At 47.3% G+C, this 14208-nt stretch overlaps 1 protein-coding gene across 3 annotated transcripts in view; it reads right to left on the reverse strand.

Annotated features, from left to right (window-relative positions):
* ARHGEF4 (Rho guanine nucleotide exchange factor 4) overlaps positions 1–14208 on the reverse strand; it is a 385996-nt gene that overhangs the window by 29957 nt on the left and 341831 nt on the right. The window contains exon 8 of one of the 3 annotated variants that reach the window (XM_025209647.1): positions 516–578. The exons of 1 other annotated variant lie outside the window; for it this stretch is intronic. In XM_025209647.1, the coding sequence (XP_025065432.1) occupies positions 516–578 (63 nt within the window). Of the gene's footprint in view, positions 1–515; positions 579–13494; positions 14203–14208 lie in introns of those variants that run through there. One more of the 3 variants, XM_025209659.1, reaches the window with a different exon arrangement.

Here is a 14208-nt window from a genome sequence, read left to right on the forward strand (position 1 = left end):
TATACCTTTTCAGCTAAAATAAAGAGGCCTTTAATGATCTTCATGTCTCTCATTGGAAGGCTTTCTCTTTAGCTGCTGATCTTTAATTAAAGAATGTTTAACATCTTTAAAAAATAAGCATCTGAACTGTATGTAATATTCCTCAATACCTCGTACTTCCCTGTTTCAGCTCATTACTTCTCTGTTTATACAGCCAAGGATATCAGTGTCCCATTTTGTAACCCATAACATTACACTCATACAGAGTTGCTCATTCAATAAGACCCCCTAAATCCTTTCTAGAGCCACTGGCTTGTGGAATACTGTCCCTCCATCTCTGTAAGCTGAGCCTGTGTTCCTTGTTCCTAGAGGGATGTATAATCTTGCATATTGAAATAAATTTCATTTCAGTGGTCTCAACCTAAAAACTGATGCAAATCACACAGTATGACTGCCATGCCCTCCTCTTCATCTACTACTTCTACACTCTTCATGCTAGCTGAAAAATTTACCTGCCATGAGTTTACCGTACTTACCAAATGTGTACTGTATTTTACAGTATATAGCTTGACACATTGTATAAGTTGACCCCCACATTTCTGTAAAAAAAAGTTAGGATTTTTGTACGTCCAATGTATAAGTTGAACCTGTTTCAGTGTGTTATGTGCTGGAAGCCCGGGTGGGCTCATGGGAGAGGTGGCGTATTGGTAGGCTTTGGGGAAGTTGGATCAGGCCCCAAGGTGCTTGGGCAGCACACGACCCACTAGCAGCCCGCCTGCCCATCCCCAGGGGCGCTGCCACCATGGAGGAAAGGAACAGGCCTCCCTACAGTTCAGGGGCTGCCCAGGATGGTGGTAGCTCGGCCCCTGGTGAAGACTGGACCCCTCACTGCTTTTGCCTTTAGCAGGCACCTGCAGCCGGCAGCATGACTGCCGCCGCCCAAGAAGAGACTGGCTTGCCCCAGGGGCAGCACAGGGTGTCAGGTGGGGTGGGGGGAGGCCAGCCCAACACCCAGCGCTGCCCCCAGGGCAAGCCAGCCCTTCCCGGATGACAGCAGGCATCCTGCTGACTGCAGGTGCCTGCTGAAGACAGAAGGGGCAAGACAGAAGGGGCTTTCAGCGGAGCCTCCCCACCTGCCCTGTGGCTGGAGGGTGAGCTGCCACTGGTGCAGACAGCCCCTGAGCTGCAGGGGGGCTCAGTCCTTCCCTCCATGGTAGTGGTGCCCCCAGGGCCGGCCAGGCGGGCTGCCAGCAGGCTGCGTGCTGCCAAAGCACCCAGGAAGCTCCTAGGGGGGTCCAGGCAGCACTGCTCACAGGGGACAATGTATAAGTAGAGACTGAATTTTAAGAGTAAACAATTTGTCTTCAAAACTTGACTTATACACTGTGAAATATAGTACTTCCGGTTTGTTGATGAAAATGGTAAATAGCACTGAGGCTAGCATGATTTTACAGTATGCCACTAGAAACATTCCCATTTGATGATTCCCTATGGATCTCCACATTCCTTTTTCTAATTTCCCCTCAGGGAACACAAAGACAGGAGTGGTGAAACAAGAGAAGCCACAGAGAAGGGCAAGCTGTGGAGGAGCTCTGTCTACTCAAGCCATGCAGCAGAGGGGAAGCTATCCATGTTTTAATAGAGGAGGCAGAGTGCACTGTTATTTTGATCTCCCTGGCTACAATCAGATGAGTGCAGCCATGCGGTATGTGGCACCACAGACATGTCTACGGCACCACATGCTGCATGTTCAGTTGTTCTCCATGCTGCAAGGGAGCAGTACAGGGCTTTTTTTTGACCCCTCAATATCCAGGGGTCTAAAAAACTTGTGGGGAAAAAAAAGCAGAGTGGCACACAAGGGGAGGACAAGTGCTCCACTCAAAACCAGAGTCTAGGCCACACTCTGGCCCAGAGTGTGGTGGAGCCACACTCTGGCTGCCACCACCACATGGCAGGATCACCATTGCTGCAGCCCCAGGGGGCGCCCAGGACCCCAGGTAAAGCTGCTGGGGCCAGCCCACTGCTGGCCCCAGGCTCCCCTACCGGACCCGGAGTAACTTGCTGCGTGCCAGAGCATGTGTGGCACAGGTGTTCCCTGGGGACAACCAACAGTGGCACAAGGGGCACCACTGCTAGTTGTACCTGGGACACCAAATGTCCACACATGTGTGGACGCGGCCCCCGTGGGCACATGTGAGTGAGCACCAGGGAAGGGCTGAATATGGAAAAACTACAATTCACTCAGGTCTTGCAGCTCTCTGTATTTTAGGAATCAAGAACAGATTGTGTGTACACCTCATTCAAAGAACAGATCTGCCCAAGCAATGATTTCCCCCTCTTATCTGCAGGACCCATTATTCACACCAGTGAACTATAGTCTTGGTAATGGCTTCTCCCAGGGCAATCCCACTCATAAACTGGCAGTTTCCCTGTTTTGCCTATATCTGTATAATAAGAGAGCCTGCTAACTTTATAGAGCTAATATTCTCATAGGAAATAATGGAAGATAAAAAGCCACTGAATTCTTCTGTGCAAAAGGGTTTTTTTCTATTGTGCCATGTAACTCAAATGTTAATCTATTATAGCACGTGCTGGTAGTGATTCCCATAGTTAAGGTTATACAATGCTTTCCATTATAACCTAAGACCTTTCTATCATTCAATTAAGTTTCCAGAAAATTATTTATTCCAGGGCCTGGCAGTGGTGAAAAGGAGGCTTTTCACCCATCCCGAGCAGTAGCTTCTTCCTAATTGCCACCGCTGCTGCCACTGCTCAGTGTGGGCATGAGAGTCCAGAGCAGGCATGGGGTGGACCAGGGCTCCAGGGTACATGCAGGTCTCCACCAGTATCACAGGGCTGGGGCCAGTGATAGCAGTGGCAACTGGAAGGAGCCACTGCCACCTGTGCTGCCTAGAAAGGCAGTCCAGCTGTGGAGCTGCCCCAGCCCTGCTGCGTGCCCAGGGGATAGTGGGATGTGCCACGGGCCGAACAGTGCCTGGACCAGGCAGGACTGAGGGTCCTGCTGCAGGCTGGACAAAGTCCCTCCACGGGCTGAATCCAGCCCATGGGCTATGTTTTGCCCACCCCTGTCTTAGACCCACAAAGCTAGGGAGTTTAAGTCACTCCAAGATCTAACTCACTTTAACCAATTTAAACTAATTTCTGGCTCTAAAAAGTGTCTGAAGCAGTTTAAACATGTCCTTAAAGTAGCTTAAGCAGCTTGAACCAGTCTGAGGGCTAGAAGTTGTTTAAGTATCTTCAGTGTTTAGCTAATGTGTGGTCATGCCTCTCCAACTGCACAGTTTGGGCACAAGAGATGGGCACTAGGATAGGCCTCCAATTGTCCTACTCCTTGATCTCAGGTAGAATCTCCAGGGACAGTGGTATAAGGCTGAGCAGTTGTGATTTTCTCTACCAGATAGAGATGATACATAAAATCATATGACTTGAAGGGACACCTAAGCCTCAGAAGAGTGGGATTTAGAGTTAGACCCAGGCATATACATATATGTGTGGCCCCCTCTTCCAAAGCAATGGCTACAGTTTTCTGAATCAGAGAGCACCCACTGTGTTGAGGCCAGTGACCAAGCCCATGGCTAAAGGGCTCCATGGGTCAGGTATCAAATTCAGGCTTCCTATATAGAAGACAAGAATCCTACCACTAAACTATTACTGCTGGACATTAAACACTAGCCAGTTTGCTACAGCATTAACTAGAGAATAGCCACTCCTGGAATTCTGAAAGCAATCTTTACTCTCCTTCCATTTTTTGGAGATGAATTGGAAGGAGGACTGGATCTGATTTATTGATCTGAAGTTTCTAGTGTGGTCTTGATAGTAGTAGGTTGACAGGTAAGTCTGACCCAGTATTGTGAGGGGTCCATCTTTCAGTTCTAGCTTATATGTAGATAAGATAGTAGGAAAAATGTTGACCATGTAAAAGTTAAGTCCAAAACAGAGAAAGCCTTTTGAAATAAGGTATCCATACACTGAGAGGCAGTTCAGAAGATTTGGTATCATCCCCCTAAATCTCACATGTTGTTTAACTATATCGTGTAAAACACGGTATATAACAGACTGTATGTAATCCAGCATCTCAGCCCATCTGTAACTTTTAGGTCTAACACTATTACACATGGAGTGTGCAATGTGACAAATTTAATGTAGCTTTTGCATTTCTTGACCTTTTACACTGAAATTATGCAACCCTAACTTTGTTGTAGCATAGGTTTGAGGGGTCTTTCATTTAATTATTTAATAGACATGGGCAAAATGTTACACATTTCTATTACTGATCCTCATGGGAAATGTTAGTTGTTTTATTACGTTCTGCCTTTGTGATTATACTACACATATAGGCTGCTGGGTCCTTTGTTTTATTTTCTCTTCATGGCCTTTCCTGATCACTCTCACTCCCTTTTCTCTGGGAACACAATTTCTCTTTGAACTGTTCCCACTGAGAACCCATTTATTAATCCTTTTCCATAGCTCTTGCTCTTTCACCTCCCATCTCTAAGGTAAACTGCTGCCAATTGCCAATGTTCCTTTTTCTACCCTCTTGTTGTCCTCTCCTCCCCTGTCAAGGAGCTGCTGTCACTTCTGAGATGCAGGGAGGCCAAGTCTATTTTGTCTTTCTGCCAGCAGCCTGCAGTTTAGCTGGTCTTCCCCGAGTTACCGCTACCTTTGTGGCCAGAATGACAACTCAGAGGAAGCCAACTCAGCTGCAGCTTCCCAAGGAACTCACAGGTCCCTTTGTTTCACTGGGAGAAATCCAGAGAGCTCCCTTAACTGGATCAGGAATATCCCCACCACCACAAATAGTGGGGAGATTCAGAGCAAGGGGTTTCCCAGCCATAAATACCTGGAAAGATAAGAGAATCTGGCTCATGGCTTCAAGCCAGACCTCAATTCTCTCCCCAGAGATGAGTTGCAGCTTCAAGGCAAACTAATTTAAATTCGTTCTACAAATATGGCAAGGGGAAACATTTCTTAGGAGCAAATATAACTGTGCTGTTTGCAAACTGCTTACAATCAGCAAAAGGTCAGCATATCTATGGTTCTGGGGTTGGCAGTATGCCAGAAATGCAGGGCTTGTTTTCCTTTTTAGTAATTTAATTTTAATGGAACAGGCTGCAGGGAACATGCTAAAATGATTTTTATTGCTTCCATCTCCTGTGAAAACATCTCCCTTGGATTAACAGTAGGAGCCAAAGGTACTTAGTACCTAAGAAAAGATGCTCAGAAATTTGCAGGTTCTGGCTCTTGATGACAATTTCCCCAAGGGTGTCCTTCGAGATCTAGTTTCTGCCTGCTTCCTTCAGTCTCTCCTCTTTGAACAACTGCAAGGGTCTGGTGACTGAGAAAAATTAGCTACAGTGGCAATTTCTCTTTCAGAAGGTGATGAGAAGCATCTGGGAACATCTGAAGTAACCCCAGAAGAATCACAAGTCGAACATACATCAAAAATGCCTCTCCCCCACCCCCCGCCCACAGTGTATTGTGCAGTTGATATGACTATGGGTTCAGTGGTCCCCATGTTTAAATCGAATTAGCTGATGTGTGTAAAATAATAGGATCATAGGAAGTAGGGCTGGAAGACACCTCACAAGATCAACAAGTCCAGCCCGCTGCTCAAGGCAGGATCATCCCTGACTAAGCCATCCCAGTGACGTGTCTGTCTAACCTGCTCTTGAAAACTGCCAAGGATGCAGATTCCACCAGGGGCGACGCGTAGGGGGTGCACGTGGCAGTGAACCCCCTGCAAAAATGATGACCCCTGGCCGGCGCTGCTGGTGGTACCTGCAGGTGGTTGCTGACCTGCGGTTGGTGCTCGTCACTGCCCACTGCCGCCTGTCTATGGGAGCACCTTACTCACCACCGCTGGGCTACCACCACCGCAGCTGTGCCCCCCCAGCCGCCAGGGACACGTGCCATTCGTGGATTCCACAATGGGACCATGTGACAATTGATGGCATCATTCTAAATGCTTAACAAGTTTCTTATCTGGTCAACTCCATGCCTTAGTCCCAGAATAAATCAAAGATGGTTTATCATATATCGCCACATAAAGGGATCTTGCCCCTGGAGGATGGATTCAGAACAAAACCTGCTCTGAAGCATGTTGTCTCCCTCCAAGAAACATGCCTTGGTCTTTCTCCTGTTTGTGCAGTCAGTTGCTCTGCATTAGAGCTGTGAAAACTTTGGAATTTCCTAGATTGAAGACAAAGCAAGTTGTGCTCTCTCTCGTTCTATGAGCCAGTGGCACTTAAACAAGCGAGGGAAACAAAGCTAGACTGTGTCTCTCGGTCCCATGCAGCCATGCACAGGAGTGGGAGAAAATAAAACATGCCCTATGCATGGCATATGTCGCAGCCAGGGACATCCAGAATTTGGCAGAAGTGGGTGTTGGAACAGCCACCCCCATTGCAAAGGCAGCTGCACCCCCGCCTCCCAGCTTCCTCCCCCCAGCCACCAGTGTGGACAGACACACCACCAGAGTCCTTGGGGACTTTTTAAAAGTCCCCAAAACCTGTAAGAATCTGCCCCCCTGGGTTTACATGGCAGAGGGGGAAGCTTTAAAGCTGCTCCTGCCTGCCCCAGTCAGGCTGTGCAGAGGCTGGGCTCAGCTGGGAACAGAGGCAGCAGCAACAGGTGGAGGGGTTCCCCCTTCCCGTGCCTGCTTTTGGGGCACTAGGCAGGGTTGGGGAACGCAGCCCCTTCACATTGCTGCTGCTGTTCCCAGCTGAGTCTAGTCCCCACAAAACCCAGCTGGAGACGGCAGGAGTGGCTTTGAAGCTTTCCTTACCCTTGGGACAGTGGAAAGCAGCAGAGGCAGATGAAAGGGGGAAGGGGGCATGCTTTTGAGCATGGAGAGGAAGTGGAGATTCTTGGGTACTTTGAGGACTTTTTAAAAGTCCTCAGAAACTACTGTAGTGTAGTCAGGATCAAAAGCAGTGGAGGGGATGCACCTGCACCACTGTACCCCTTTGGATCTGCTTCTGGTTGTAGATATGATGATCACTTCTTATGCTTGGGATGTTCCTAGAACACTTTCCCCAGCAGCAACTATGGAGGCAGTGAATAGGGAAAGGTTGAACAATAGCTCTGTGCTTTCACATACTGACCAGAGGAACTGGCTGACTGTGACACATGGAGGGACATCTTATGCTTGGGATGTTCCTTCCTTCCAAAAAATGTCACAGAAAAACTTGCCCTCCATCTGGGAGGAAAGGAGAGCCATGGGAGGTACTTACAGAAGTGCTTCTCTGAGGCACAAGGCCTGCAGTGCTCTTTACTTTAGACTCTTTACCAAAGGTACAATCAAATCCAAATGTTGATGTACTCCAGCAACAGCAATAAAACATCTCCCTGTTGGTTCTCCATATTTAGCGATGACTAAGTGCAATTAGCAAAAAAATGCCCACTTTGTGCATTCAAATCCCCAATCATTTTCCCTTTCTCAGCAGACTTTTCAGTGTTGCCTACGCTCCTTGCACCCAACACAGCTCAGGAACTCTTTGCCGGGTGCTGACTTCCTGAGTATATCAATCATTATTATTTCTCCAGCTGAAAGTAAGACAGGTTTGAATGAGTCACCATTTCTAAATGCACGTTGATTAACTCTCATATGCTGGAAGGCAAGAAATCCCACCTGGAGCAACAGATACGCTGGTATAATCAACTACCATCAGTGAGGCAAGGGTCACATGGAGCAAGAGAAAATATGTAAGTGTCCCATTTTGACCAATAATAATGTGCTCTAATACCATGGAAATGGGCACAATATACAGATAAACAGATGGGAATGCCAAAAAATATTCATCCACATTTCAGATTCTCTTCTCTCAGGCTCTGGTCTTATATTGTCCAGGCCTGGCTACGGGTTATAATAGACAATCTCAGGACAGATACTGTGCCTCCAATGAGCATTCTATCTGTCCCAGGACTTTTTTAATATATATAGTTGTGACCTTTAGCTCCCCAAAACACTGTGAAATATTAATACTTTGCCTGTATCTAGTTCCTTCTGACAAAGACCTCAGGGTGCTTTGAAAACCCTCAGTTAGACCCATATCCAATTTGGCCTCTAAAGCACCTCCAACTTTGCTTGCCCTTGCCTCAAACTTAGATGCCTCCCTGAGTAGAGCAAATCCTGTTGTATCTGAGACTGAATGGAAGACTGAGGCACCTCACTAAACAATCTAGTGCACACGTTGAATCCCATCCTATTTCACATTATGGAAGTGCATAGGTCTCCCATTTATGCAGGAACCAGCTGGCTGCCTTTGCACCTCTGGGGCAATCAATCCTATTCTGAGTAGCTGAGCCTACTCTGCCACAGGAGAGTGACACGTATATCTCCCATTTCATTGGTGGCAAAACTTCTGGGCTGCCTTATGAGCTTCTGTTGGGTCAATGTTCAACTGCTCCAGCCTGCTAAGTGGACAGGTACCACAGTGGGATTCCCATGCACTCAGGGTGCACACCTATTTCTGCAGTGCCAGAGCATCTAATAACTGGGAGCTGGGGTGATGCAGATGCTAAGGCACACAGTCAACAGGCAGAGGTCACAAGTTCAAAGCCATTGCAGAAGCACTCATGGTGTGGCCATGTCAGATTCCAATGAATCTGCAAATTCTGCTAAATACCTTGTCACCAGGACAGGAAAAAGGAAAGGACTTAAATAAGTAACATATGAACAGAAGAAAACAGAACCATGCACCTTTTGCTCAGTAACTTAGTGGTAAGGGCACTTGCCCAAGAGCAGGGTCTAGGTCCCCCTTACCACGAGCGGGTTTGAATCTGTATCTCCTTCCTCCCAAAACAGTGTCCTGACCACTAGGTCAATGGACTAGGACTGGGTTAAAGACATTCTCCACCACTCCTTTTGAAGTAGGGCATCCTCCATGCCTCCTGCTAAAGCTGAACAAGTAGGCTCCCAAAAGTCATGGAGCCAAAAGTTGAGCAAGCAAAAGGGAACATGGCAGTGTGGTCCAGTAAGATGGACACTGGCCTGGAAGGGAGCAAGGCCCAGTTTCTTGCCCCTCTTCTCAATACTTTCTAACCATTTTGTTCAATGATTATTTAATGAACAATGCACAAAAAGACAGCCCATGCTGAGCTGAGGATTTCCTACCCAGAAGATACAAATCTAGATGACAGAGAGCATATGCAGACTTGCAATCCTAGCACCTCCTGGCTTTAAAAGCAAGATCTTTAAGCCCAGAAGCTACCACTATTATTCTCACTCAGCGACACCCTGACTTTATGCACAGTGTCAGTAATTTCAGTATGATCATTTGTGGGGCAGATTCTTGCTCTATGTTCAATAATTTTTCTGACACCAAACACTGTTTGTGTTGTTTTGCATTTCTCTCTCTCTGTGTCTCTCTCAATATTACCTTTAAAACATTACCAGGGCATTTGCATGCAAAAGATGAGGGTAATGCAGTGCTAAGTCTGCAAATTCAAAACCCAATAGTAACAACTGGCCAAATGTAGAGTTCTTATGGCAACATTAGCATGCCAACAGATGCACAGATGTGTTGTTTTAGATCACTGCCTCTGGTGTTAAATGTCTGGCTCAATGTACAGTACTGAGTATGCAATCTGGGTCTGTGCACATCACAAGAAACTTAAATAGTTTGTCTCCTGACATATGTGTTTAAATCTGCAATCTGAACACTGCATGAGTGCAGTTTCATATGCAGAATACATGTAGGCAGAGGACCAGAGCACCGTACTGCTAAAGCAGTTCTCTGACAGCTTGAAAAACATGACCGATAATGGTTTGCATTGCTGGAAGCCTTTCTCTCAAATGTTATTTCTCTTCAGTTTGGTCTTGAACCCTACTTCTATATCTGTCCTGCTCTCTCCATTACCTTTAAAAAAATGGCTCTTAGCTTTTGTTGCTCACTAATGGCAGTCAGTTTTTTTAAAGGAAGGAGCAATCTGGAATCCTTTGTTAGTAGTTGCTATGTTTCAAGAACAAGAGAGCTGGCACAGGAGAGAGCAGTGATGTATATCTGTACTTTGGAGACTCCGTCTGCGAACATCATGCTTCCTTCCAAATTTATAATTTCCATCTAGCAACAGCAGCTATTATTTTGGGGTCTCAGATGATCCCAGTAATCCGCTCCACTAGTGGCTGCTGCATTGTCTTTGGAGTCCCAAGATGGTGATACAAATAGTAGTAGGGTGTATTACTTCAATGACACTAGATGCTGCAGCTGAGCAGAGCAGGGTAAAAGCTATTTCCTGGGATTGGGGACCCTGTGAGAGACCCGAAACTCATGGTGGTGTGGGACTGGAGGAGAATGGAATAGGAGGGGCAGCAAAGGGCTTGGGAGCATGCTAACAAGAGACTTCCAAAAAGAATATTCCCACATCTGTGACAAACCAAGTTAGGAGGATGCATGATTGGACAACGCCTTCATTTACATAAATGCTCTTTTATAACCATGGAAGCCTCCAACACAACATGATAAAATGCCAATGCAAAAGTGGTACATATGCTGACATCAACTTCCTAAAGAACACAAATCTCAAGGATGACGGGGGCGTGAAACCTTGCTAGGAATAAGGGGCAGTGAGTTACAGACCCTTGTAACATATTTTGAAATGGAAAAAAGCAAAAGACTTGTACAGAAGTATTTGTACAAACTGTAAACGTCATTTCTATCTGCAATGACTGAGCAGTAGGTAGAGGAGGGTATAGTTCTTCAACAGAAAGAACACTGGAATGGTTTCCCCATCGCCTAGACTCCATTTCGGGACATAAGTTATGTGATTGTATTCCAGCTGACTGCTGTCTAATTGAAAAGGTTTTAAGAAACCATAAGGACTAGCTAGCAAATGGCTAAGTAACCGCTTGTAGAACCAACTGCCAATTAGCTAAAAAATATTTTGTTTTCATAAATTTATCCTAACAAATAGGATTGTGTTTGGCCTTCAAAGGTTGTGATCTACATTCCAGGGCATGTTTGTCTGTCAGTTTATCCAAGGATGGCATATGTTTACAGAGATAAATGAAGAGCAGATCAGTGACAGCATTACAGCGAATACTATCTAGACCAATGGTGCTCAACCTTTTGGCCCTGGAGGCCAGATGAGTGGGGCACAGCCCATCTGCAGGCCAGATCAGGCCCTGGAGCCTGAGACCACCCTGCTCCTATCTCTCATGTGATAGGATTGGATCCTGGGGGACCACCATCACCCTCTCCCACCTCCCCACACCCTGGGATTATATTCTAGGGGTCCGAGGCAACGCCCTCCTGGCCCCCAACACTGGGATTGGGGTACCTGCAGCCACCCTATGCGCTGGGATCAGGCACCTGATTCAGCACGCAGGGCCCAGCGCTCCCCCTGGGTCCAGAGGAGTTGCAAGAGTGGAATGGTAGCACTGCTCCCTCACTGCCAAATTTATGGAGCTGTGGGTAGCCCCACGGGCCAGAAGACATGGTGCCATGGGCTGGATCTGGTCTGCAGGCCCAAGGTTGAGCACCCTGATCTAGACATTTACTTCTAGATAGAATCACTTAAAATATGCCTGGTTCTTGCAAGCTAGTACTGTGTGTTTTGTTCCTTATCAGGATACAGAACGGGATATATTAATAACCAAACATGCCATAAGCACTTTTTGATATGCTGGAGCTCATTTTTGACTGCCTCCATTACTATCAGGCGTATGTAGACAAAATGGGGGCCCTAAATTGAAGTGTTGGGTTTTAAAAAACACTGCTTCAATTTAGGGCTGATTAAACCCCCGTGTCATGTACACACCCCACTGACTTACCTGCCTCTCCGGCAGGGAGGGGAGAGCAAGCTGCGGGCGGATGGAGCAGTCCCTGGGCTGTGGGGGGGTAGATGTTGGTGCTTCCCCCCGTGGCAGCAGTGCCCCCCCCTCCCACCAGGCACCTGGCTCAGGCAGTCCTGCTGTGGGGGGCGGCACTGCAGCCGTGGAGGGAAGCACCAGGCCCCGTGCAGCTCCGGCAGGCAGGGAGGGGGGAATCAGGCTTGCTGCTTTTGTTGGGCGGAGCCTGCCTTCCCCGGCTGCTGCCAGGCTGCCTGCAGGGCTTCCTGCAGAGCCATGGAGCTACACGGAGTCTGGTGCTTCACTCCACAGTTGTAGGGCAGCAAACTAAAACTCGGAGGAGTTTTAGTTTACTGCACCCCAAGTCATTTAAGGCGCATTACGCTGCCAAATTTCCTACAGCGGCTGGAATTAATGCGCAATAGGCGTGCAAACACCACCACCATTAAAGCGGTGCAAAAGCATTTAGCCCGCTTTAAAGTGTCATGCACACAAGCCTCTCATTTCATCTACACACGACCATCAATGGCAACACTGTCATCAACTTCAGGAGGAACATGAGCCAGTCCTGGGTGCTCAAAGCCATTCAAGCCATTCTTGTTTAAACCAGAGGGACAAATTCTGCTCTCATATGCACGTACATCTACTATGGGACATATGGACCCAAGACCAATCTGCTCTTTTAATACTGTAAACCGCCCTTTTCATTGACAGCCTGTGAAATTCTGCATGGAAAAAAACATATTGGTTATCAAGATCATGGGAATGTCTCAAAATTCAGGGTAGGGAGATTTTATGGGAGCCTGGATTTTGTTTTTTAACAATAGTCTGAGGAAACGGTATGGCTAAGAACACATGAACAGAGAAATTATGCTTAAGGCATAAACTTGGAGCAATACACACTGTGGCAGTTATCCAAAAATAAGAAAGCTGAGCACTGAAGAAAAACGTAAGAAAACTGTCCTTGATCAGATGGGACAGGCCTAAACCTCTTGCTTGGGCTGTCATGGGAGTTTTTTTAGGACAGCCTGACTTGCTATGGGCTAACCTGTTCATGACCTGCATCTGCAACACTTTCAAGAGGTGCATTCACCATGCTGGCCTCTTTTGTACTTTTATTTGATTTTTTTTTCCTGACCACTGATGTTAGAGTATGTGCACTGGGGCGTGATTTGCAATACCACTGCCTTATGATCTATGAAGTTACAAATCTTGGTGTAACCCACACATAGAAAAAAAGAAAGAATGCACAAAGTACAAGTTTCACGTCGCGCGCCTGAGTTGTAGGATTTTGCAGGAACATTTATGCATTATACAAAATCATGTAAATAACCAGTACAGAGAACATTATACATGATGTGACACGGACAACAGCACAATCAAACCTTCCTCAATATCAGCTGAGATCAAACTCCAGGAGTCATAAGCACTTGGGCTGAAAAAAACCACAGCAGTACCAATGATTATGGTATGAAACACGCAACCCCATAGAAAACCTGTATTTAAATTACATGCTGCTTACAACTGCAAAATGGAGCAAAAAGGGGCTTGCTGATATTTTTCTTTTCTTTTCTTTTTTTTTTTTTATAACTGGGCTCGGGCATTTTACTCAAAAGCTCCAGAGCAAATGTAAGCTGTGTCCACGAGTATGGAAAACACTGCCATGGCGTCCAACAACGTTTCTCTTTCCAAGAATCATTCACCTTTAATGTACGCAGGTAGTATGTTGCTTCACTTGGAGGACAACGCTTGTGTCTGGAGCTTCACGATGTAACAAGGTGGGTGATATGACACAGACAAACAGAAAAGACCTTGTCTGGAGGCTCGGCTTTGTTCTCTCTTCCTTTTAACAGGTTTATTTCCGTGCTCCTCAACTCACTTCTGGATGCTACAATGCTGCTAGAAATGCCTGGCATGACAGCAGCTTCCTGTGCACTCATTTTGCCAGCCATTTTAGCACACACATGCACGTACATACAAGCACAAGGAGGTAATTCAGGAAACAGGTGAAAAGCTCCTTCCACCGGGCTGCAGCTTTTTGTCAGCATGAATTCCCGATGCCCGCTAATGATCCCCTAGGAATCAATGGGGCTTAAGTGGGCGTCGCGCCGGCCCCGCTGCCCAGCCGCCAGTCCCAGCCCCGCTGACGGCAGCGCAGCGCAGCGCCCGCTCCAGCGCCCGGGCAGGGGGGGCGCGTCCAGTGCACGAGCACGGGCAGGTCACTTAAGCGGAGCGGCTGCATCTGTGCAGGCTGCGAAGCCCGCGGGGTCCCGGAGGAGCACTGCACACAGGCTCGGCATCATCCTGTCCGCTCGCCCTCGCTGCAGGCGCCGCCGCCGCCCCGGGGCACACGGGCACCACACAACGACAAGCTGACCTGCTGCCCCGCCGCCGCCGCCGTCGCTGAAAGGCCAGGA

This window comes from Alligator sinensis, unplaced genomic scaffold (genome assembly GCF_000455745.1).
Source record: "Alligator sinensis unplaced genomic scaffold, ASM45574v1 scaffold237_1, whole genome shotgun sequence".
NCBI classification, from domain to species: Eukaryota; Metazoa; Chordata; order Crocodylia; family Alligatoridae; genus Alligator; species Alligator sinensis.